The following is a 26929-nucleotide window of genomic DNA, read 5'->3' as shown; positions in this document are numbered from 1 at the left end:
TTGAAACAAAATCGTAATTGGATGTTCTGTCTGAGAAGAACATGATGCACATGCCAGCTTCTTGAAATTGTTACCAGGGCTCACGGATCAAATTATCTTTGTCGAACAGGATGGAACGGTTGTGACCTTTGATAATGGTTTGGTTTTGAAGGAAAACAGACGGGACCGCAGTCTTTTTTTTTTTTTCATTCCACTTTTCGCTCCTCTTATCTCTTCAACCTCTCTGCTCTCCTCATTAGTGCCCCCCCTTCCTTCCTTCCTTCTCCTCCATCTTCCACCATCTGCAGTGCACTCCTCCTTCTCCTTCGCTCCCCTACTCTCATTTCACTATTTGATCCTTCTCTGAGATAGACCAGCGCTGCCTGCAGGGTCCGTGCGCATCAGTGTGATCTGCAGATGGGCTGATAAGCCTGCCTGACGCTCTTCATGTGCAGCAGCCCGCGGCCAAAGACAATGACATCAATTTGCGCCGCGGACAACCTGCCTGTCAGTAAAAACAATTGATAAGGGCTAATTTATTTTGATCTCCTTTGACTGTTGAGCTGTGAAGGCTCCGTCCTGCACGGCAGCAACACGGCAGCCTGGCGAAGAGGGAACGCGCGGAACGGATCAGGCAGAGTTCACATCTAATTTAGTTAACCACTTATCTCTTGTTGTGCTCAACGCGAATCCCTAAAAAAAACGTCCGACAGCGACCCGTTTTTAATCAGGCTCCTGTCCGGCCCGGGCGCGACAACCATCCCACTTCAAGAGCGCGCGGTCAATCTGGCTTTTCTCGAGTCCTTTCATGTCTCTAGCAGGTCCACTTCATCATCCAGACAAACACAATTAGGCACGTCGCTCTGCGACAGGCGTGATGAGCGGTGGCAGGTGCAATCAATCCACATCACGGCGTTTTCGGGCAGACTGATCAATCCAAATGCAAGCGGCGCCGCCGCCGCCACTGACGCTAATGGGTCCTGACGTGACTCGTTCAGACGGGGGTAAACAATGAGGGGCGGCGTTGATAAAGGCCGCTGGATGCGGGTGTATCAGTTAGTCAGGGCTGAGCAGGCAGCCATGCAGAGAACTGATTACTTAGCGAGTATATGCAAGTTAATTTGCGTGTGTGTGTGTGTGTGTGTGTTTGTGTGCAGGCAGACATGATTTTTCCACTTTTTTTTTTGGCCTTCGGCCGGCTCCAAAGTGTTTTTTGAACTGCGCGTCCGTGTGTTCATTAGACTCCCACGGCCGGAAAAAAAAGGGTCAGGTGAAATAAATTGTTTACGGCAAACATTGTTATGCTCGGCTGATAACAGCGCGAGATCCTAATAGACCGGTGCACACTTCTCACTCTATTAACCCCTCCTCCTCTCTGTGGCTGACCTGCCAGTCAATTACACCAGCCGTCTAATAGTTCAACAGCACCCGGGCCTGATTTGCATAAACACGCCGTCTACAAGGGTTACGCAGAGCGAGTGAGAGAGGGAAATGGTGGTGGTGGTGGGATGAGGTGGGGTGAGGCTGTGGGCGGAGGGGGGTCGGTGGTGGGCAGAATGCAACTGAGCCGTATTAAAGTGATGCAGACGTTCCAGAGAGCAAACTTGGGCAGTGGGAACAGACGATTCAATGTCGACTCATTAGCTGTGTTTCCGTAAGTTTTTCTCAAAATATAAGTGAGATTTCTAAAATTTTGACAAAGTACAATTGCGATTTGCAGATGTTTCCATTGTATGGTGTGAAGCGCAAAAGCCGCAATTCACATAAAATCTCATCCCGCAAGCTTTTGTTTGTTCACGTTTGTTTCCGTTTGTTCATATTTTTCTCTTTTATTTAGTAAAAATCTTCTAGTCCGTCCAAACATAATGCTCGTTTTCACTTGAAGTGAACTGGTCTCATGACCCCATACTCCGTGTCCGGCGACGTGTAAATGCGAAAAAAGTGTTTCCATGACACTTTTTGTGAAATACGTCTGAAAAACAGCCTCATAAGAATCTTTTAGCGATATTTGAGGTTTTTGAAGTTTCCATTACCAGTTTTTCATTGCAATATTTAGGTTTTGCGCAATTCTAGGGGTCATGGAAAAGTAAGTATTGACTCAGTCATTAGCTGAATGACAAACCAGGTGACTTGCTGATTGGCTGAATAACAATATATATTTTAAAAAAGACTGCAATGCTTCTCTTACCATAATGACTTCAAAGACTGTTGGCAGGATCCGACTGTGTTTGATCAAGCTGAAAAAAGAAAGAGAGAGGGGAAAAAAACACTTAATTGAAGTCGAGGAGGAAAGTCAGGTCTGGGAAATTAATTCAATTTGGCAGCAGCGTTCACACGTGGCCACATGCGCCTGATGCTGGACTGTTTTATCTTCATTAAGGTTGGAGTTCCGCTACAACGACTCCTGTCTGCCACCAGTGGAAACTAGGAGAGGGTGCATATAGCAGGATGAGGGAAGGGTGAAGAAGGAGGGACACGCGGAGAGGAAAGGAGACTTAAGGAGAAGATGGGCAGGAGGAGATTACACTTGGCAAATAGAAGGGGAAGATCAGTTTTAAGGGGAAGAAGTGGGGAAGTAGGAGCCAAAGCAAAGAGAAGTGGAGGACAAAATGAATCTGAGCTCTGAAAAAACAAGAGCGACAAGAGGGGGAAAAAGTGGAAAGCTGGATGGAGGCCAATCATGCCAGTGGAGCAGAAACGGACAGAGAGAGAGAGAGAGAGTATGGACATAGGTGTATGTCACATAGGACACATCCACAAGTCAAAACAAAACTTCAGGCTAGTGTCGTAGTCAAGACCACACAAACCGAGAGCAAGACATGGCCCTGTTTGCACTTGGTCACTTGTAACTGTTTTGGGGGATCGTATCACAATTACGCATCTTGAAGCATCTGTTCGCACATTGCATTTACATGCGTCTCGAGCGTGCCACTTGTGATCGCATTATTGCATTTTTAACCACTAGGGGCAGTAAAGCGCAAAACTACGGCTAGTTTCACCTGAAAACAAATAAGAATCAACTTCCTGTTTGCGGACTATATCAAGTCACTCGTTTTAATTCTACTGCAGCTCGTATGGATACGAACGAGGAGTAACGACTGGTGGGACAGAGTGGTGACGACTTCTTTTTCGGATCAACAGTGGCTGGCAAATTTTCGGATGCAACGTCGCACATTTAATCTCATATGTGGGGAAACTGCGACCGCTGCTCCGCTGACAAAATACGCTAATGCGGAATGAAATTTATTAGCATCCTAATAAAAGAGTCTAACAAAAATGATTTGTTTTGGCTTCTTGTTTGTAACTTTATAATGACGACGCCGGGAGGTGGGGCGCCGACCAAGTACGTACACGGGAGAGGTGAGTGGAGTAGGCGGTCGTTAATGTGGACTGAGCTCGCATTCTGTTCGCACGTCCGTGACGAATGTGATTTTATGTGAAGCGAATATTCGGATGACAAAACGGATTTGGACTGTTTGCACTTGGTTACTTTGTGTGTTTTTTGCCGATCGGAATACGAAAAACGCATGAAATGACCAAGTGCAAACAGGGCCATCAAGACTAGAGAGTATCGAGACAAGACCAAGACATTATATATCAAAGAAAAGTAACAACATCTTTTTTAAATTCAAGTTTACTTCTTAACCAAACAGCATCTCTTTTCAGCAAGGTATCTTTTAAGAACATTTTGCTGCTTTGCCAACTATTTTGAACCATTTTCGAAAAAACAAATTTACTTCATAAAATTAAAAAATAAATGAAGTAGGAAAAACGGGTGCGTCTTTTTGCGTGTCACAAACAGAGCGTAAAACAACAGCACCTGGGTTCTTTTTTGCTATTGTCATTGGTGTGTTGGCTGAGTCTTTACTGGTCTTGATCAAGACAAAACTGAGTCTGTCCAGTCCGAGACGAGACCCTTAAAAAGTGGTCTTCAGACCAATACCAATGTTGAGTACTACAACACTACTTCAGGCTAAATGTTTCTGTTACTTTCAATCAGCACATTCAGCTGTAATTCTCTGCATCATGTTCAAGGGATTTTTAGATCCATATCAGGTTATTTGCAGACTGGTCAAATGGGCGTCATAAAGTTAATCTGATGGACCACTGTGAGGACTCACTAGCTTCAGCTCATCATTCTCTCCATTCTGAACGCAGTTTCTATCAAGTGTTGGGCATGGAAGTTTGCATTGTGGATCTCACCCTTTGGACGCTATATATGCATATGTCCTTGCAAACTCGCTCGTAAGATTGAATCCAAAGATCAACAGTAACATTCTACATGCTCAGCAGCGTCCTTGAAGTCAGGCCTTCAGTGACGGAGCAAGTGTGTGTACGTGTGTGCGTACGTGTGTGTACGTGATAAATGGCTGCCCATTTGCTGTGTGACAGAGTGACAGATTAGAGAACAGGCAAGTGCAGGGCGGCATCATAAAATGGACCACCATAACACCAGAGGCAGTACATCAGCAGACACACAGCAGGACAGCAGACGTGAAGCAGAACACATGAGGTTGCTTGGAAGAAAACACGGCAGCGCCTCTTTACCTCTTTCTTAAGAAGAACATTGTATTATTAACAACAGACACAAACATTTTCTGCTTAACCCCACTGATAACATTAACCTTTAAACTTTCACCCTGAGAAACCGTTTTGATTTTTTTTTAAAACTAAAACATAATTCAAATAAAATTTACAGCGTTCATGTCTGAACATTGGGAGTCTTTTCGTTTAGAAGAAGACAGCGCTGGAGGGTTTATCTGAAATCACGATCCAGTTATTTGTAAGTGTCACCGCTTAAGGACTAGTATTTTTCACCGAATAATTCAATATATTTTTCATGGCCAAGTTAAATCATACTGGCATGTGCAATAACAGCCCTTCAGTGAGTGAAAAATGAAGCCCGGAGTTGTTTACAATGAAGGATTACGGTGGAGGAAGTAGTCGGGGAATTTAATGATGAAGTGGTTTTGCAAGGTTGAGTCTATGCCAAGTCGTGAAACCAATTCTTAAAAGATGAGGAATTAAGAGTTGTTTTAGATTGGGATTTTTCTAATAACCAGCCCGGCTAAAATTAAGAAAAATATTTTTTATCAGATAAGCCTTGGCTGGTGTGAAAGGGCCAGGACGCACACGAAAATTTGACAGACAGAGAAACGCTGTAACTACACTAAATCATACTCTGCACGGGCACACAACCACACACAACGTAAGGGTCTTTGGCTAAAGGTCATAGTAAATGTAGTTGTTTGAAGGTGTGTCTGGGCTGTGATAATGCAGAGAGAAACAGCAGGCTTCCTTCCCGACGTTAATGTCCCCAATTTACCATCTAATTACCGCTCGGCTGGCTTCATAGCCACACTTATCTAACCAAGACCCAGGCAATTTAATTTCTGATTGTGTAACTGCGGCGATGGAGGGAGACTTGTGGAGAGAGGGCACAGGGAGAGAGGGGAAAATGTGCGCTAATGTTAATAAATTAGAGATGGCGACAGAAAGGGGACCAAGGAGAAAAAAAATTTAAAATATTGTTAATAACGTCGGAGCGGGTGTGGGGGAAGGAAAAAAGTAAGAGAAAAACAGAGATGTAGAGAGAGGAGTGCTGACACCAATTTGAAAAGTTCACGTCACTCTACGCGTGTCAAGGGAAGCGGGGGATGAAGAGAGCCGGAGTGAGTGAGTGAGGGTAGAACGGAGACGAGAGGGGCAACGCTGCCGATAAGAGAAGTGGAGGCGTGCTCGGCGGCGAGGGTGAAATTTGAACTCGCCGGGAAGGAACGGCGGAGGACGGGTGGAGATAGAGGTAGAGTGGGATTGAGACGATAAGAAGCTTTGTTGAATTAGCATTAGCATTGCTCAGGCACATAGAAAAATGAAGGTCAATAAAGGAGCAATGACTAGACAGTGGGTTTGGGATGCAGCGAGCTGGTGGGCAAACATCAGTGAGACATTGGGAACATTGGGAAAGAAGATGGAACTGACCAATAGCAGGTGCGTGGTATCACATGGTATCTTTTGCACATCTGCTTTGGTTGTTTGTTGTACTTGGACTGATTTGAGTGTTTTTGTGACTACTGTATGGTTTATTTTTTTGTACTGCTTTTTTAGTGCTGTAATAGCGTAGTTTCCCAATTTGGGATCAATGAAGTACATCTATCTATCTATCTATCTGCTAAAATGTCACTTTGCTTATGTTTTATACCAATTACATGTCTCCACCCTGTCGGTTAATCCACAGAAATGGAAAAAATTCCTTTCTTTTTTGAAGGGGAGGGCAACTGTGGCTCAGGAGCTGGAGTGAATCGTCCACTCTGTCGTTGTGTCCTTCGGCAAGACACTTTAGCCACATTGCCTCGTAGGAGCGTGAGCCAGTGCTGGGTGGTGGTCAGAGCCGCCGACTGGCAGCCAGTATTCCATCAGTATTCCATCCCTGAGGCAGCTGTGGCTACACAAGAGTTCACCGCCACCAGTGTGAATGTGGTGGGGATGTGCAATGGTTTCAATGTGAGAGCCTTGAAAAGTGCCATATAAATCCAAGCCACTATTATTATTTATCATATTGTGTGCTCCACTTTTGAAGCTTAAACTAAGTGTACAATATTTGGAGATATAGAGACATCAACAGCGACATCAAGTGGTTACATTTCGGATTGGAGCGTTCACCCTCTCCCACTCCCAAGCTTGCCAGTGAACTACGGTGGCCTGTGCACACAAACTTCATTCACCTTGTTCTATGTATTCTTAGATATAAAAAAATTACCATTCTATTACTTACCGTTAAATTACTTTTGTTGAACCTTTTGCGAGTTTACAGAAAGCTGTTAATAGAGGATTAAATATGTAATGACATTATTCAGAGATTTGTTAAGTTTTTGGATAATTAAGTGTATGAGGATGCCAGTCATCGTGTAAAACTCTTAGGTGGTGGTATATAATACTATTCATTTTAAGCATACTGTATGTTTCAAAGATAGCGTAGTAAAGTACTGTATGTGTGAGTTTTTCTCACTCTGGAAAAGTCAACATATGTCAAATGCTCAAATCAAGATTGTGTTGAATTGTGATGGATTTCCTATTTGGTCAAGACTCGCTGATAAGAGTAAAAGAAACTTTTAAGCCACTGTAGTGGGCCGCTCATGAGATAGACACATCTCGAAGAAAAAAAAAAAAAAAGAAGCTGCGTGAGTCAAAATTTGATTTCCATCGCGATGTTGCCACAATCTCTCCGTCTATCCAGGTCCAGTCTATTATTTTTCTCCCTTTCCATCCTCCTGCCACTACCCATTCTCCTGCGTCCTCATATGTCTCACAGTAACTTCCTGTCTCTGTCAACAGCCGAACGGAGACGGCAGACGACCCCAGAATCAAGACTTACTGACAGCTGCTGTCAGGGCACATCTATCAGTCGCATGTGCATCAGTGTACGCAAGAGTGAGCGCACGCATGTTTACACCCGCACAAACACAACTGCACAAAGGTGAAGACTGCCGTGAGTCGTCTCACGGGTAAGCCGAGGCGTCCGCCAACTCTCCCTGCAACCGGGTTAGAGAAAACACGTTGATATTTATTTATTTCATTCCAGCGTTTTCCGGTTTCCTCTCAGGACTTGCCTTTCAAATTTCAAGCGAGCGACTTTGACATTTTACCAAGAAGTGATAGTGCACGTGTTTAATTTTGAGCAGCCGTGCAGTTTCTAACAAGGCCCTTGTGGAGTGGCTTATGAGCACTTCCGAAAATTAAAATGATAATAAGTGGTAGAAAATGCGGGACACAAAAAGGGGGAGCATGTTCAATGTAGATTAGCCGCAGCAGCAGCAGCAGCCGCCCAGCTGTAGTTACCATTACTTCTGAATATGCATCAGCAACACTGATAAATAATCATTTGAGTCTAAGTAGATACTGGTGACTGGAGCGTGTGTGTGTGTGTGTGTGTGTGTGTGCGTGCGTGTGCGTGCGTGCGTGCGTGCGTGCGTGCGTGCGTGTACGCGCACACAAGCCTGCGCGATTAAAAATCAACAGTGATTCATAGTGCTGTGCAGGGAAAGACTGTCCTTGGCATTAAAACATTATACATGGAGCACCTAAAATGTGCCTGTGTGTGTTTGTGTTTGTGCCTGCTAGGACTCCAAAACACTTCATTACTTACTGCCTTCCAAGCTTGGCCTCGGATAAAGAACCAAAGTAATATATTCAGAAATTATCTCCAACAACAGCACCCAGAGCATGTGGAGCGGAGCGCTGTTCCACATAGATCCAGTTTGCTTTCTTAGAAAAAAAAAAAAAAAAAAAAAATTAAAAACCCACACACTTCTCCGTGCTCTCTATTGGACTTTAATATTGTCTTGACAATCCTGGGATATTATACAGGGATGTCACATTTTGAAGAGTCTTAACACAGAGTGACTCATTGGTCTGAGTGGGCCCATTAAGTTTTCAACCCGCTTAAAGGGATATTTCACTTCGAAACAATTCATACCTAATTTTTCTATGTACTCATGATTTTGTTTTCCTTTTGTAATTGCCTGCTTTCATGTTTCAATATTACCAACCTAAAATAGACACATTTCAGGGCTTGCAACGCATGCACTGGCCTGGTACAGCAAGTCTGAGGCCAGGGCGAGCACTTTCCTAATGTGATGAGTGCAAAACTTGTGATCTAATTGCAATGCAAAATGAAAAACCTTTGCGACACAAATACGCATGCATTAAAGAATGTTCATTAATTTGAATGCTATTTGAGGATTTTTATTCAAAAGAGAACCAAAGCAGGCACCTGGCCATCAACATCATCATTGCAGTCTCTGGATTATTAATATTGAAGGTACCATGAAAACAGAAATGTTTCCACTGGTGCTGTACATGTTAACACATTAGTTTCAATATGTTCCTCATCGGAATAGGGACCTACACTGCCGTCTGTGTAAATGTGGTGACCGGGAGCATGCTCAGTCCTTACCTGCACATCTGCCTGCTGTGCTCAGTCATGGACACCAGGAGCTTGAGTGCATAGCGTGGGATTGGCTCTGCCGCTCCGAGAAGAGACTCATACCTAGGCACAGACACGCACATGTTGGCTTTGGTTGCGTTAATATTTTATGCGCCGTTCTAATCATAAGTAACTGAGTGTAAACTGGAGCAGATCTGGAGAGAGGGCCATGAGAGGAAGGGGGAAGGAGGGAGGAACGGAGGGAGGAAGAACTGGAGTTAGAGAGGGGAAAGGAGAAAAGAGACGGTGGGAAGGAAAGCAGAGAGAATCCGAGAGGTACTGATGGAGCGGAGGAGAGAAGATCTGAGAGGAAGAGAGGAAGAGGTGAAAACAAATGTGAGCAAGAGGTAACGCGAGTGGGAAAATAACTTGTCTAAAATGAGGACAAAAATAATCACATTTAGGAGAAGACCGTGCAGATATTCGGAACAGATGTGAGGGGAAATGAGAGTGCAGCGCAAGGGTAGCAAGATCTTCCTTTTTTTCCAAGCTTGCAACGATGGGAACTTTTCCAAATGCAACCACTAGGAGTGTGATTCTTCCCGCTTTCCGCTCAAACACAAAGAAGCAGGTAACGAGGATTGAAACACTCAAACAAAGTAACATAGACTTTGTAAGAGTCTCTGCATCGCTCATCACCACCAACCAAAATGGTAATTCTGCCAAAATAAGACAGAGGAAATACTTGTGTGTTGTGTTCAGTTAATGCAACCACATGGAAAAACAAGTAGACTTTAATGAATTATGAGCATGACAAAGGTTTTTTTTCCTTTTTAACTTGTGAAATCTATTTTTTTTTTTAACATAAAATCTGACAGTAAATTTGTTTAGTTCATTTTGACTTCTTCAAAACAGAGGAGAACACAGGCAGACCTGGGCAGCAGTGATCCCGCTATGACGGAGAAGACTTGACCTCCGTCATCCATTTCTTCTGCTTGCACTCCTTCCTGTCCCATCTTCATTCTCTTCTTGTCCTGCTGCCCATCTCCTCCGGTGGCATCGCTCCCACGGGCCAGCAGGACGGGACTCAGTTCGGACAGCACCTTCAACACGGACACCGTCCATTCCACTTGAAACAAACACACGCACGCACACAGAAAACACACATCAACAGAGAGGGAGTGTACATGTGCTTGGGAGAGGGTTTGTGTATTATCAGCAATCACTTGAAGGCCTGTGCATTTTCGGTTTCATTTCCTTGTTTTAAAGGCCCAGAGTGTGAAAGTTGGATGAGATGGCATTTCGAAAAAAAACAAGTACACAGGTGTATTGAATTTTATTTGCATAATGAGTGGGATCCACTTCTGAGTGGGCAGCCTTAATTCATCACCACATATCTACAGAGGCCCAGGACATGGACCTGCTCAGTGGTTTTTACACCGACATCAGAGCTTGTATAAGATGCAAGATCAAGTAGGGACATCAGAAAAACAAGGATTAACATCTGGGTGGCTTTTCACAGATGGAATCTGCTGATGAGAGAAAGATGTTTGAACGCTGAAGTCACCGGCTCCCTGTAGGGCCAGGGCGATTTAGCCCACCAGCCTGATGACAGTCTCATCGTTTGCATTACAACATGGCCGCAGGCTAAACATGCTCCAGTAAAAAACACTCATTTGTTTGCAGTATGGCCTTCTTACCATTAGATGGTACAATATCTTACACACTGGGCCTTTAAAGGGACACACAATGCTTGGGACACTCGACAACTGCAGAACACACAAACATTTTGTCGTGTTTCACCAATAGGCAACACTAAAGGGGTGACCGCACGCAATGAGCATTCCATCATCCATAATCTCGCCAAGCGTTGACCTCTGGAAAAGATTTTGTGAGTCTCGACTATCGACGTGCTCATCTTCAGATGCGTATCGAGGGTTTAAAGGAGTGTTTTGGCATTTTTGTTTTTTGCTGATAACACACAGGATTTGCCATTTCCCCGCTCCAAGTTCCTCCCTCCTCACTCTGACATTTGCAAGCACTTCCAATGGGGCTCACTTGTCATCTAAAAAAAACAACAACTTGGACCACCATCTTCCTCACCATTTCGGCTGAGCACCAGCGTTGTCAGAGGAGGCACAATGTCTTCCGCAACCTTTATAAGACAGAGAAGAAAAGAAATTAAATATACTGTGTATGTGCTTAACAACGTTATGTTGCAAGATGAACGGCCCTAAGTTCAGTGATGGAAGGAAAATGCTTTGTAGCAAATGGAGAGTTACGATAACAATGAACATACTTTTAAATAAAAAGCTTTTTGTACATTCTCAGAATAAATATTATGCGCAACTCTCAATTCAGCCCCTTTTTCTTTTCTCTGAATATAAAGATGTCGGAAATTTCTTCCAACCCTCTGAAAATCAATGCAATATCCAGCAAATAAGAGAGCGGGGTAGAAATCTTCATATCAAACTGAAAAAGCGACACCACCATACTTTATTAATTTGGTGGCTGTCAAGCACAAAGACGACTGTCACAGAGGAACACATTACCATGGAAATACACTGCTGAATGATCGCTTTGATCAAACCAACGCACAAGCGCACATGAACGCGGATGCACTTCCATCCGCCGCTGTCAAAGCCATTCTTTAGGCATGAATCTGCATTGCATGAATTTGCATGATTACCAAAATTGCCATAGAAACAAAAGCGATGCGGGCAGACGGAGTGTGTTTCGGGTCATTACATTGAAAGCCAAAGATGGGAGACTACAAAGGATGTTGTCCACCACTTAATGGCGTGCAGATTAATACAACATCCATCAAAAGGATGGACAAAGTGCGTGTAAGGGGAATAAAGCTGGCCGCAATTTGTCTGAACTGTGAACCGTGAGTAACGGTCCCCCTCGCCGACTGCAAGTCGCCCTTCATCCCATTTTGTTCTCGCCGTCTCCCTCACGCTCCTATCCATTACACAAGTTGTGTTTGTTCTGCGCTCCGCAGGCAACGCCAAAAATAAATCATATAAATATATAAAAAGTAATACCGTGTCACACAGCATGTACCTTTTTTTTTTCCTATTTGAACTAAACTATTTTGTTCGAGGCAGTAGCTGGTCTTCGAAAACTGCACTCTCTCTTTCTTCTGGTAAAACAAACAACAAACTTCACATCCGTTGTTGTGTGTGTGTGTGTGTGCATGCGTGTACAGTTTGCTCGTGGTACCTGCTGTGCCGAAGCTACTGTACATCATTAATTCAACAACAAAGACGGCTATTGTTAGCAGGCAGTCCTTACAGACGCGTTCCGTGTACCTCGAGCGTATGCATATCAGTAGGCCCAGTTTAAAAAAAAGTGCGTGTGTGTATGTGTACATAGATACATATAAGTGTGTATAAATACAAAAATGCACACAGACACACCCAATTTGGCCAAAAACAATCTAACACTTTTTTTCCACACATGAATTAAAAAGTATTTAAAACTGTGCATACTGCCCAGGAAGGAACTGCTAATTTATTGAAGTTTAAGGGGTTCTTCACCTTAAAGTGTTGGAATTCATTCCCAACACTCCAGAATAGTTGTATGGATTAGAAAAATGTCTTAAGACCCTCCATCCACAAAATGGTGAGTCATAAATGGGTAAAAATAAATAAATAAATAAAACAAACTAATTTTCTGAGGTTCTGATCCAGGTCAGGAGTTTCAAGGAATGATGCCAAACCAAATCATCAAACAGCAACAACACTTTGCTGTTGTTGCTGTTTCGTCAAATCAGTGCAACAACAACAAAGTGTTTTGTATCTTGCACAAGCTGTGAATAGTTTAGCTAAAAACTTTCCTCCATGAGGAGATGCAAGGTGGATGGTAACTAATGCAAACGCGGCTGTGTCCTTGTCCAGCGGGCAATAAAAGTTAATCTGAGCTGGCTGCTGGTAATTAAAGTGTCTTCCTGTGTTATTGACTGTCGGCAGCAGCGGGCCCTCTTCCCAGCTCTTGTCCACCATTCCTCATTTCTGTTCTTTTCTCTCCCTCCATCCTGTCTGCTTCCTGCTGCCCTTCACTTCCACACATCAATAGTCATTAAACGCGATCTGATCGCCTCTCCTCAATGCATGCACACGTACGCCACACACACACACACACACACACAGACACAGACACACACACACACACACACAGGTTATGTTGGTTCAACAGTTGATTAGTGTCTTGTGTGACACTTTACAAAGTAGATCCACAGTCCTCTGACCATCGCTGCATTCACAACACAAATGATACTGCAGCAATAAAGTAGCATCAGTCAGGATATGTTCATGTATGTGTGTGCGTGTCACAACAACCAAAAGGTGCTCTACTTTTAAAACCCAGAGAAATAAACAGTGAAAGGCTAAGAGAGAGAGGAGATAATTAAGACACACAAAAACACAAAAAACGGCTACTAGGTGCAAAAAGCCATTTTGAAAAAGCAATTTTAAGTTAAGACTTGAAAAGTCCCGGGTCACAGTGTGTGCATGTCGAGGCGAAGCTCGGTCCAAAGTTTTAGTCCGACAACAGATGAAATAGAATTGGACTGGGTAACCTCAGTACCCGGTTATGCTGGCAAAGAAATCCCAGTTAAATAAGGTTATTTAGGCCATTAACAGCTTTGAAAAACAAACATAAAAAGGTCAACGATTGCACATGCTGGAGGCAACTTAGCAAAGAATTGTTTCTGCAGATAAAAAAGTATATTATAAAAATCTATTCTAGCGCTAATGAAAGCACAACACTAGATTTTTTTTCTCAAGGTCCTGAAAGCTGAGGAAAGGTCCGACCTTTGCTGAGTGCCGCAAATATGAAAAGCCCATTTAAACCACAGGGTCAGTGTGTTTGCTGAACCTCAGCCCGCTGTCTAACGTCACGCCAGGACTCTTGTCAGCTGGTTTGAACTTTGAGGCCACACTGGACATGTGCGTGGTTGCAAACACAATACACAGTTTTGTCTTTATTTAAAGGACGACGGTTCTCAGACATCTACTGGTTTAGGTCAGGAACACAATCAAACAAAAGGCGTGGGGCATCACTTGCACCTGACCTTAAAAGTTGAATGAACTGCAAATCATTCGCACAGCAGCATGCCAGCAGAAAAGACAGGGTTTGCATGGATCTAACTGGCCCAACAGGCAGCATATACAAGAACAGAAAAGGGCCAAGAACGCAACCCTGTGTGACCCCACAAGTAGAATGAGGACAGGCCAACAATCAACATAGAAATAGTCCTGTTAGACAAATAAGAGCTGAACCACTTCTGCCTACATAGTGATTCAGGCGAGGCAGAAGGTCGGCAGCTGCTTTGAGATTCTCACAAGCACAACAAACTAATTGGCGTCAACGGCAGAAGTTCACCGTACGCTTGAGGAGAGCAGATTCAATACTGTACGAAATTTTGAATCCGGTCATAAATGTCTCCAACGTGGTGTTATCTGAAAAGACTGAGGATGAGAGACAGGTGACAGACAGATCTAAAACTGAACAAAACCGTGGGCCCAGACCTTGAACTAAGGTAGAAGTTGATGAGAACCAAGAAAAACGGACCAAGCAGTATTAAAAATGTGTTGATAACAGTATCAAATGGTGATAGTTGGCAGGTTTTTTATTTAGATAAGATATAGATATAGGTTAAAACTGCTCAAGCACAGCAACATGGGTTGGACGAGTTTGTATTGAAGCAGCGTACAAACCGGTTAAAAAAAGCTCCCTGGGACATTAGGTGCAGCAGGAAATAATAGACAGATATTGAGAATTTGCCACTTTCACAGCCCCTTGGTAATTTGAAAAGCTTTCCTTAATATACTCAGCGATCAGTTCTTGATTCGGTGGATTTGCACCTAAAGGGAGGGTGGCTGGGTATAGAGACCACAATCACACAACAGGGGGAGTGGAAAGAAGAAATTAGATTTTACAAGCTGTAAAAAAAAAATAAATGTGTCCATTCACAGAGCAGCAGCAAAATCTCAAGCTATGAAGGAGGCGCAGTGCGGTTAAGGTAGCTGAAACAAATAATAACATGGAGTCCATGGGAGAACTAAACCGTGGCCAAATAATGGTCCAACTGTTGACTTAAAATAGAATCACAGTGCATTTAAAATCAAAAAGAAGCTGATCAGAGAAGTAACAAAGAAATGTTAAATGTTCCACAGTTCATTATATTTATCAAAAATATAAACAGTCAGCATCAAAGGGTAAAAAATAAAAATAGAACATTTATGGAGACACTCACTTATTCATGTGTATTTTTCCCTCTGTGAGCAATCGGAAAATTAAGAGCTAAATCAAATTCATAATCTTATTATTACCATTGTTTATTTATTATTTTCTTCCACTTTCCACTGCAGTCAAACCAGTCACACCTGCTACCAGAAAGGCAGTTGGGTAGGAAATAACAATTGCTCCATCATAGCTACTTACAACACGGTGATGTGGTCTGATGACAGCATGGTGCTGACTCAGCACCTCCACAACGGACAGCGACGTTCGAATCAACTGCTCGCATGCTGCAGCACCTAACAAGGAATCAGAGATAATTTACATACCGACCTTCTATGAACAGAGTGAGCGGTGTCAGAAGTGACACCGCTGGCTCGGAGTCTTCCATTTGCGAAGCAACAACCCGAGTGTGGATGACTACAGCCTTTCAATATGACTTTGGCCTTGAGTAAGAAAGTCAGCGGTACGCTTTGATCCAAAGATAAAATGTTAATCACCTTTAAATGAACGTAAAATAATGGCTGTGAGAGTGTGATGTGACACACAGCTGCAGCCACCTCTCCAAAATTTAGGCACACTATTTATTAAGCCAGCTAGACAGATTGAGCAGCAGGTTTCTCTGGCTGTGACTGGAATCATTCAAAGGTGAACTCACCCAAAGCACTTTCCAGATTCTTTTCATTGGATTCCACAGAGGTGATAGACTATAGGTAGAGAACAGAGAGGGTTCAGATATCAACTTAGTACTTGCATGATGCTTGAACCTGGTACGAGTTTTGGTTTTTCACCTATCTTGTGGTTTTAATGGACTAAATGGTTGGAACCTAACAAGATGTGTTAAACCAAGTCAGTATTTTGACTTTTGAAAACAGCTCAGTCCTGTAAATCGTACTTTTTTTTTTGTCAATTGTTTTCAAAGCCAACCAATTCAGTCATTCTTAATCTGGAAGATTTTATCTAATCTTTGAAGATTTTACCAGTAGAGATCCCATCTTCACCAAAAAGCCTTCAGTCACAATTTGAGTTCTCAGCACCTGTGAAAAGACGTGCAGGGGAAAGTCAAACAATTAAGGAGGAGACAGCGGTGGAGCTAGGAGAAGAGGAGGGTAAGGAGCAGGATTTGGATGGACAATGTTATTGATGACTGACAAAATGATTTCCTGTTAAGGCCAAGGTACCTTTGATAAAAGAAGCTCCAGCACTATAGCCAATGTGGGCAAGGTCTGCTTCAGCTGTCTGCTCTGAGCTGTAGACTGGTGCCTCCTTCCTATCACACCCTGGAGTGCACCCAAGACATTGTCTGGAGATGAAACAAGGGATGAAACAAAAGGCAGACGAGAAAATGAGGGGAAAAGTAAAGGACAGTTCACTAAAAATGGATTTACAATTTACACACCCAATGTTTTCTAAAACCTGAAAATACAGCAGGCAAACACAAGCTGAAAACTCTAAACTGATTCCTAAAGGCTAAAAGTAAAGGAGCCGTAAGGTTAAAGAGTTGTCGCTACACAGCGAATTGTGCAACAAAACAACCCCACGCAAACTCCACACAGAAAGACTGCGCGACGAAAAAAGAAGAAGCAAACTTCTCGCTTTAACTAAATCCATATGCAGCAGCAGGACGACGCGGGCGGGGAGCGTGTTTGTGTGTACCCAGTATGACTGCAGGGGTGGTACTCAGATACACAATCAGCAGATCCAGACACTGCGACAGGTGTGCCGACTGGCTGGGGTTCTCTTTGAGGGGCGTGGCCTTGCGCAGGTCTCTCTCCATGTACATCACAAGCCTGAGGAAGAAAGAGGTACACGTGCACGGCACATGCACTGCATATTAAATGGCTGGTGCAAAGACAATTAAGTGAGCCTAAAAACGATTCCAGGTCTCCCGTTTCGAGTATCATCTAACGACTTAAAAGCCAATCAGCAGGCAATTAAGATGTATCTATATAAATTGCACAAGCGATCTTGACAGGATGCACACAAAAGACGGGCCGGGGAGACGAGACTCAGGCAGACAAACAGGCCCCAAGTTTGGGAGCATTTTCCTTCTTTTTTATAAATTGTTATTCTCGTCAGACTTCACGTATTGAACAGTAATCAATAACATTAGATTTACAAATTCAGAGCCGAGCAGAAAGGTTACCATTGCTAACTGATATTCATTACCGACACCCACACAAACAGCATGAATGCAGATACATGCGGAGAGACGGAGAGAGGTCACACTTGTTAACAAATATCGATTCTGAGCTTTTGGAGAGGCAACAGTGCAGGGGCAGAGGGGGTATTACTAATTCAGCATTGTACCTCATAATGCTGCATAAGAGATTAGCAGCCCAGTGAATTTCAATACGGCCGAGCAATCACTGCTTTTTCGCGAAAAGAGAAAATCTTGTTTACTGCTATCAGTGTCAGGCGCTGTATGTATCAAAAGTTGCTCCAATAAAACCTTGAAAGTGTGTTGCAGATGTTCAGGGCATTGTCTGAGTTGTTGGAAAGAAAAAAAAAATGAGGATAACTTGAAAGGAGATTAGCATTGAGTAAAAACAATGAATTTGGTCTTATTGATCTAATCCTCTGTTTCGGAGGTGGTGGTGGGGAGGTGATATCAAATTATTCAAGGCTGCCGGCTATGGACACGTCTGACTGATAAATTAAGCATTCGCAGCCCAGTTACCCTCAACCCCAACACTGATGGACGTTGGTAGAGGCACACTTTGAAAGAATTTCAATGCAATAGTTGTATGATGGTGCTTCCTCATGTTTACGATCATCATTTATTCCATTAGGAAACTTAATTATAACTTAGGACAAACTATGGGGCAGGCAAATGTTTTGACTGGTGGGGCCACAATGGGTTCTAAAATGTGACAGAGGGGGCCAGAGCAGGAGCAGATGGATGGAGTTTTTTGGTGAGCCACCTCATAGGAGAAAAAAATAGAAAACATGCTTTAATGTCAACTGAAAATTAACAAAAATGTTACAATAAAATGTCTTTGAGCCTCTCGGTATTCAGCTCTTTATTGAAATGACTCTTAAAGCGACTGAAAAAAATTGATTAAATACAGCTTTATTGTTATTACTTACTTACTAAAAAGATTAACAGGCCGCATATGGCCCCCGGGCCGTAGCTTGCCCATGCCTGGTAGAGAGGTATATGCATGGTTTTGCTTTGAATAAGAAATGACTGTTCAATGTCCTCCATCTCCTCCTCTAGTGATTGCTAAATAAAGACAGAAACTTCTCACCTCTCTGTCTGTCACTGTGGGAGAGTCATGCGCTACTGATCTACAAGTGACATGTCGCGTGTGTGAGTGTGTGTGTGTGTGTGTCTCACTCTATCTATCTAAGCCATCACATTTTCGCTCCCGACGGCAAATTTGCCACTTTCTGAGGACTGTGTGAGTTTGTTTTATACAGACAAGTGCGCAAATTCACTCTCAGACACACACACACACACACACATTTTCACATCACCGTGGAACTAATTAAACACAACGTGCCGGGCTTAGAGCAGGGCCGAGGAAGGCGAGCGGTTGTGTGTGTGTGTGCGGCGGAGTCGTGCGGAGATCTCGGTGGGAGAGAGACAGGCGGGTCAACTCTGACAGCTCCGGCGCGCTGAAGGGAGGAGACGCGAGGAGCAGAGACGGAAAAATGTGTGAGGGGAAGACGAAACGAGGGCTTGAGCGCGCTTATTCTCAATTCTGGAGATAAGTGAGTCATTGTGGGAGGAGATGAAGCATATGATGCTTTCATTAGGAGCGTAATGTCACAGACGGCGGCCCTAATGAAGCCATTATGCCGCTAACGTATCGTGCGGTGCAACATATAGTCTGGTTTTGCGGGATATGGAAGAAATGTTCTCAACTTTTTAACGGCGCAGTTCTGCACAATTTGCTTGATAGATGTTGTTTTAAACAATGGCTCTGCCTTCGTTTGTGCTCCGTAATGTATTTCACACGTCTGTCTGGTGTGCTCGCCCAAAGAGAGCTGGTGCACCGAGAAGAAAGAGAAGAAGAAAAGGGAGGGAAATAAATGGACAGAGAGACGTGGAAAGAGACAGCTGTGAAGATGCACATGTCAGTAATCTGGGGCGTCATTTTCAAACCCAAATATGAAGCGGTTGTAAATTACAGAGGGGATTGGATACGTATATAAGTGTCTGCTCTGCTCATCCGCTGCTGCAGTGCAACTCACCCACACGGGGTCAAACGCAGGACAACCAGCTAATGATCCATTTGAAGTTAAAGTTAGAGCATACAAGTGTGGGTGTGTGTGTGTGTGGGGGGGATGGGGGGTGAAATAAATTTAAAAAAAAATCAACGTCCAAGACTCATATGCTCCTATTATCATTCCCTCTGCTGCTGTGCTAGTTAGCACGGAGGTTACGCAGAGTACAGCTGCTTTGCCACCGACACCAGGCAGCATTTTTTATGAAGGAGAACTTAGTTCTTGCGGCAGCCTCTTTTATGTAACAAACCCTTTTAAAAGGAATAGGAGAGCGCATAAAAGGATGTGCAGTCGCTGGCGCTGTGTCAATAAGTTCACAGCGAGGCGCGCCCGCGAAAAATTTGTTTGTTTGCGAATTTAACAATACCTCGGTGTGCCGATGTGAGAACTAGGCTTTGTTTTGTAACTGCGATTTACAGGGCAGAGAAGGAGAAAAGCAGCGCAGGCAAGGACTGTAGCTGAGAAACACTATTTGTGTTGATTCACTGACATTAACACTGAGACATTAATCCATAAAACAAGAAACCCAGGGAAGACAGAAGGAGAAACGACAGCAATCAAATCAAGGTTCGGTATGACAGCCGCCGTTAAACCAAGAGGAAGAAGGTCAAGTCACAAGACATAATTTCACAACAGTGTCTGTGGGCGTGAGCGTGCTCACCTGTTTTGACAGCAGTAAAGCAGAGTGTGTGTGTTGTCCTGTACGAGCAGCAGCAGAAGCAGCAAGGCTTTGGCTCTTGTTACCGTGGATGGAGCGTCCAGGCAGCGGAGCACCTTCAGCACCAGGTCCTACGGACACGTTCAATTGGCATGAAAAAAAAATGTTGTCTACCAGACTGGTCTTCAAGATTTCTGCTGGTTTTGAAAGCAGGAGCTATAAAGATCAACTGTCTCATTGATTCTGTATAATGGTATAAGCAAATCATAACTAGCCTGACATTTTTTTTTAACAAAAAATTAAAACCTAGATACCTGAAATGCCTTTCTGTCACTACTTATCTGTTTAAAAAGTAAAGTCATTTGAAGGTGCCGTGGTTACACTACTAACTCTTCCATCTGGGAGTGGCCTGATTCACAGTGTAAAGTACAGGAAAAAAAACTGTCACGCAATCAGGTTATCTTGTCGAAATATATAACAGCAATGTACCTCTGTAATATATTCACAAATGAAATTATTCCAGTTAACATTTTCCCTCAGGTGTTGAAAGAAATTCGGCTCCCACAACTAAGCTGAAACTCATCAGCTCAGACTAGACATTATCACACAACACACACACACACACACACACACACACACAGAGCCGAGTGCGCCTACAGCTACTTTAACACACCCATTCACTCAGCATAAACTCAGTGACGGTAACTGGTTGAAAAATTTTGTGACTGGCCAACATTCATTACCATTATCATTATAACCAACACCCTAGACTTCATACTGTGTGTGTGTGTGTGTGTGTGTGTGTGTGTGTGTGTGTGTGCGTGCGTGCGTGCGAGTGTCTCCGCATCTGTGTTTATGCGGCAACACACCAAGTTAATTAATTTCAAAGCCCAGAAGAGCGTGTGCCTCGCTGATAAGTCCCTCCCCACTACCCATAATGCCTTGCTGAAGAAAAAGACTGCATCGCGTTCATTCAGCCAATTAGCCCAGATACTGACACACTCTACAAATTGGCGCGCACGTGTGCGTGTGTATGTGTGTGTGTGTGAGCGCGCGCCGGCACAAGCATGCAAGCACGGACACACTCTTGCATGTGTGTAGACACGCGCGTGCGCACGCACGCACACACACACACTCTTACAGACAGAGTTCTGTGTAAACAAACTCTTGGACTGTCTGTCTTTGTGCCAGGGGAGAGACAGCGGGGAGGAAGAATGGGGGGAGGGTGGGGGAGGAGAGGAGAGGGGCGGGTGGGCGCTGAATGCATATCAGTGTATAATTAGAGCAGAGTTGAAGTACTAAGTTTGTATTCTTGTGTTAAATTGAAAATGCTCAATGCAAATAAATTCAGTTCAGAGTCAATTACCAATGCTGGACTCCAACTTAAAAACCCTCAAATCAATTTTTAGCCCCTCTGCCTTCGCAAGATTAGCTCTTCGCTTGCATGCTAAAGGGGAGTGTGGAGGGTGGAGGTGTGTGTGTGTGTGTGTGTGTGTGTGTAGGGGGGGGTTCTGAAAAATTAAATAAGCAACTCCTGACAAATTAGCTTATGCACCGAGCAAGACGAGTAGAGCTGGAGACAGGCTGACTGAGGCACCAGGCAACCGTCTCCGAACACGGGTGGTAAAAAATACAAACAAAACCCAGAATGCAACTTTCGGCTTCCTTCTGGAAAACGTGTTTGACATTCTGTAAACACACGCTACCTTGTTCTGAGTGAAGCGGTGGGTGTGGATGCGTGAGGAGTGCAGGGCAGCTGCCGTGGCCGTGAGCAGGTGCTGCTGGACCCTGGCCCCTGCTCCACCCACATCCTCCAAGATAGCTGCAGGGCCACAGGTGTCAATCACTGCCAAGAAGACTGCGGGGACCAGCCGCGTCAGCCGAGAAAGAGACTGGATGGACACGCAGGGAGAGACGGGTAAACACACAGCAGCTACGTTTCCATTGCAGTTTTTCGCAAGGTACAATTGTGATTTGCAGGAGTTTCCATTGAATGGTGCGAAGCGCCAAAGCCGTAATTCTCTTAAAATCTCGTCATGCGAGATTTTAAGAGAATCACGTTTACTTTTGTTTGTTTATGTTTGTTTGCTGTCAAGAATGGTTGTTATATTTTTCTATTTGATATTCAGTCTCGGCATTTTTACTTGAAGTGAACTGGTCACGTGACCCTGTACTTTTTTTGGAGCCACATTAAACATTCTCGGGTCACAAAGATTAAAAACATCAATATCACAACTTGCACCCTCCGCAAAACACATGAAGCACATTATGCTCTTTTCAAAGACAATTTAGGTGCATTTAAAGCTAATACTGATAAAGCTAATAATGAACTCTGGTTTGTAGCTCAACTAGGCCCAGCATCAGTTGTTTGCTTTCTTCAACTTGTGTTATTGCTGACCTCGACTTTACTGAGGCACACATGTCGTTGACCTTGAGGTCAATCACTGCCAAGAAGCCCACAGAGGGAAACTGTGAAGATCCACCGATCTCCAAACTCGTCTTTCAGCCAAGTGAGGATTTTCACATGCACAAATAATAATGCTAACACCAGCAACATCTGTACCAGAGTCCAACTTTGCAAAATTCTGACTAGTACGATTTCGCTCATGCAAAACTACAGTTTTAGGGGCTGACACGATAAAACTAGTCTATTGTACGGATGCATTTGTAAGAGGTTTTAAATCAGTGTGTTTCTCAAACATACCGAGACAGCGGCGACTCTGACGGCCTCCACTGGAGAGTGAGTGTACAGGTACCACAGGGCGGAGCCCGTTTCCACGGTAACCAAGGGGTGGGAGGGGCCTGAGACGGTCACAATGTTCTCTATGGCCTTTGCAGCCATGTGATGTACCACAGAATCGTCCTGCAAGAGAGATATGAATAGCCAGGGATGGTGGAAGTCATTCAGAGTGCACAGTGTTCGGGACTGGGTGGATTACAACATATTAAATACAACTACTTCTGTCGACTGTCACAATCTCTAACAGTAGCACAGTAAGATTTTACTTTGCCAATGCAGTTTTTCAATGTTTTGTACGTCTTCTCCTTCTTAAGCTTGCCTTTGTAAAAACCGAGTTCTTTAAAGTCATGGGATGTAAAAAAAAAAAATCAAAACATGACTGTTGAAAAATGTCTTATCCCAAAATAAAAAGTTTTGGGTTTCTTTTTCAAAATACGTGTACCTGTAGGTGTCTCTGGGTTGGCACGCAAGTGTTTACCTCTGTGCATACTGCTCATGCACATCCACCTAGGCCATGCTGGAGAACAATTGTTTGTGTTCAGACAATAGAACTGGGCTAATGAAATCTCTGTGTCTGAGAAAATTAGTTTTTTTTCCGCCCAGAAAGCCATTGTGGGAAGAGACAGGAAGTAGAACAGAAGTGATTGCGCCTGTCAGGTTATTATTGTGTTTCACTGTGTTACATCACTTCGCCTCTACTTTCCCTAGATATGCGATACAATAGGGCCTATTCATAAGTTAACTGCATTTTGTTGTAAAGTTCCATATTAACGGCAGAAACACTAATTTTAATATGGGAATTTATCACCGCAAATCATGTCATCTACAACAGAGAGAGAAAGCTTTTGCGTTCCAACTGTCCATCAGTGAGCTCGGCACACTTAATAGAATGATTTAGGCCGAGCGGTGTTAAATAGTTGCTATACCGAGAGAGCATTGCAATAATAACATGGAGAAAAACTGATTACGTGGTTGCAATGATGAAGTTTAAAAAGTTCTTTAACCGTCTAAACAGATTGCAACAGAATCTAAGTTGGCTTCAAACGCTCGCTAAAATGATTTACCTGCATCGCATCTAGACAAACGTCACGCCTAAAACAAAGCAAACCTTTCCAAATTCACAGAACCTTGATCCTCTCGTGGTGCAATGGATACACATCTGACACTCAGCCACGCATCAGTGGCCTGGCCTGTGATCCACAGTTAGCATGTTATAGAAACTAAAGACACATTCTATGCGGTCACACGGGACCCCTAATCATAAGTGATAGTTTAAATAACCGTCTATTAATCCAATATAGGACATCACATTGTGTATTCAACGCCAGGGGGACCAGCGGAGCACGGGTGACATGAATGAGTTCTCTGGCACCCCTCCGGGAACCAGCGGAATGGTCTGTTCCAGCATTCCCCAGGCCACGCGGGCCAGCTCACTAATGAGCCCACGGGGGAGCACCCGCTGTCTGTGTGTTTAATAGACTGTAGCCCTGCCAGGAACTACACAGAGAGAGTGCGAGAGAGGGGGGGGGAGAAAGAACGAGTGGGGGACTGACAGCAGAGAAAGACTGAGGGAGCGAGACTGCCTTGCATGTGGTGAGAAACAAGTAGCTCGCACAAGAAAAACTCCCATCGTTATGATGCAGACAGAGGAGAAAAAGGCTCCTCTCATTATGGCTGCTCACAGCGTGAGGAAAAAGTTCATCCAAAAAACACACTCATGATATTATAATCAGTGTCCTACTTAGGCCTCACAACTCTGTGAAGACAAATTTGGAAACATTAGGGTTGCATTTTGGGACTCTTTTTTTCTTTTTCCTTTTTTTGCTGGTGCCACTGTCATCCACTTTTTTTAGTCAAACTTTTCCAATGTTTAAGGTCAATAAGGCTGCAGTCACACCAAACCAAGTTGCATAAACTTCGGTACAGTGATACATTTCAATCTGATGACGCTTTCTGTCAGGCCAACAATGACAAAAGCCATCAGCTTGTAAACAAGATATTAACGAATTTGGAAAAAAAAAAATTAAAATAAAACTCATGAAGGTGATGAAAATGATGGCATGCTTAACTTCCTGATTTAATTTCACCATTAAATCATCGCCACTAGCTCCATTTTCGATTACTGGTTGATTCTCCCCTCAGGGTAACAGGGGTGGGGTGGGGGTGGGGGTGGGGGTGGGGTATCCCAGCTGTTTCGGGGGTGAATGCAGCATCTACAAACATGATGTCTCATGCTGGGAAGTCCCCGACTATCAGAGCTCATTTGAAACTGATATGAAAAAATGATCGACATCTGTATGAGTGATTGTGACAAGACACGCAAGGGCAAACATCCTCAGATCAGAACGGGATTGGATCTGACACTACTTAAGAGGCTCGCATTGGGTTCGGATCTGAGGACGGTGCGGAAACTCAATTGCATGACCAACAAGCAGCCATCGGTACAATAATAATAACAAATTGGATTTAAATAGCGCTTTTCAAGGCACCCAAAGCAGTTTACATTGAACTCATTATTCATTCACACCACATTCATCCTGGTGGTGGTAAGCTACAACCTGGACACAGATCCTATTTTAACAGGAGGTGTAAACCGAGTGGGAGTGCAGCTGTGGGAAAGCAGGAACAAGGAAGCGATGGTTTCGACTGGACATGAAGGGATGGGAGGGAGGCAGCCAGTGACTGGACTGCATAGTGATGTGGGAGGGTCTGGCAGCTGCGCCAGGAGGCCAGAGGGGATGACTATTTGCTGACCCAGGCCAACGGAAATCCCCCAGAGTGACTTAAAAACAGCTTTCTTCACAGCATTACTCACCGTTTTCCAGGGAGCTGCTGCGTCTACGACTTGGAATGGAGAGAGCCGGTGCCGCAGAAACTCTGGGCAGCCGAGCTCAGGAGCCACGTTATTTCACGATAAGCATGTCAAACAAAAACGCACAGAAAAAACACCACCACCCACTGTTCAGTTCCTCTTGTTTCCGCGACGCAAATTTGTCAAGTCTCAGATAAGCATCTGACTGTCGCATCCCCCCGTTTCAACCACATTTCCGTCCGCTTTTCTCAGGTTTCAACATGAAGCGTGGGCCCCTCTGGCAAAAAAGGGTTAAATTACAAATCTCTAATCTCTCCTGTTCTAGAGCTTACGTCTAATAGATCAAATTCATGCACTTTGAACCCATGAAGAAAAAAAAGAATGAAAGTTGTAACTCCGTTTTCAGACGAACAGAGTTAAAAGGCTCGGGGTGGGGGGATGGGAGGGAATGGAAATATAAATTCCCGTCTTCAAGAGTCTCTCAGTAGATTAGTTTTATATCCAAACGTGTTTGCACCTGGTCGCAGAGTCTCAGGTACAAAGAGATATGCATCACAAAAAAAAAGAAAACCCCGACATCACATGACTGGCTGCATGATTTGTGTGCAGCCCGTGTGAACACAAGTGCGTGTGATTACATGTCTGATGTGGTTTCCCTCTGTAATTAAGGTCCTTTAGAAGCCGGCGCACCTGGTTTAAAAAAAGAGCCCCTATGGCAGAGACACAGACGCCGTCTATCAGTGGCGCACATCACATCTAACGCCGCTAATAGCCGCATTCAAAGGGGCAGACAGACGGTGTGATTAGCGGGCTGAGAGACGAGTGGTGGAGGAGAGGTGGACACCGGCAGCAACAAGTTGAAGCTGCGGGTGTGGGTGGCGTCAGAGGGGCAGAGGGCGACGACGCAGAGTCGCCGATGGACGGGCACACCGCCTGGACGCAAACAGTGGGAAAGAGAGTCTGACATCCACGGCAGAAGATAGAAAAAAAAGATAAAATGAGGATGAATGCGAAGATGGCTTCATTTCGGTGTGTGTGATCAAACTTGGCAGACTTGAAGAAAAAGCAAATCGATGTCGACCGTTTTGGCCAACAGGATGTGCTGGCAATCCCTGCAGGGTCGTGTGTGTGTGTGTGTGTGTGTGTGTGTGTGTGTGTGTGTGTGTGTGTGTGTGTGGTCATCATGGGGGACAAAACTCCCCCTCCTCCAACAACTCCCCCTTCCAATCCTCCAATCCTCGTTCTCCTCTCTTTTGTGAAGGATGGCAATAAATCATTAATAGCCTCTCCAGTGGTGTGTTGTGTGTTTGTGCATCTATGTGTTGTGTGTTTGCG

At 44.1% G+C, this 26929-nt stretch overlaps 1 protein-coding gene across 4 annotated transcripts in view; it reads right to left on the bottom strand.

Moving 5' to 3' along the window:
- Window positions 1–26929, bottom strand: part of ulk4 (unc-51 like kinase 4) — a 67736-nt gene that overhangs the window by 20515 nt on the left and 20292 nt on the right. For 3 of the 4 annotated variants that reach the window (XM_076012806.1, XM_076012808.1, XM_076012805.1), the window contains exons 20-31: window positions 22747–22905; window positions 21749–21934; window positions 20046–20173; window positions 16808–16941; window positions 16333–16454; window positions 16132–16188; window positions 15810–15858; window positions 15356–15450; window positions 11009–11060; window positions 9839–10034; window positions 8936–9028; window positions 2168–2216 (exon numbers count right to left, since the gene is read on the bottom strand). In XM_076012806.1, the coding sequence (XP_075868921.1) occupies window positions 2168–2216; window positions 8936–9028; window positions 9839–10034; window positions 11009–11060; window positions 15356–15450; window positions 15810–15858; window positions 16132–16188; window positions 16333–16454; window positions 16808–16941; window positions 20046–20173; window positions 21749–21934; window positions 22747–22905 (1320 nt within the window). The remainder of the gene's footprint in view (window positions 1–2167; window positions 2217–8935; window positions 9029–9838; window positions 10035–11008; window positions 11061–15355; window positions 15451–15809; window positions 15859–16131; window positions 16189–16332; window positions 16455–16807; window positions 16942–20045; window positions 20174–21748; window positions 21935–22746; window positions 22906–26929) is intronic. The other variant, XM_076012809.1, reaches the window with a different exon arrangement.

Source organism: Nelusetta ayraudi, unplaced genomic scaffold (assembly GCF_046127955.1).
Source record: "Nelusetta ayraudi isolate G7.1 ecotype Tasmania unplaced genomic scaffold, CSIRO-AGI_Nayr_v1 ptg000136l, whole genome shotgun sequence".
Classification (NCBI taxonomy): Eukaryota; Metazoa; Chordata; class Actinopteri; order Tetraodontiformes; family Monacanthidae; genus Nelusetta; species Nelusetta ayraudi.
Note: the sequence above shows the minus strand (reverse complement) of the source record. Positions and strands in the feature narration are given on the sequence as shown.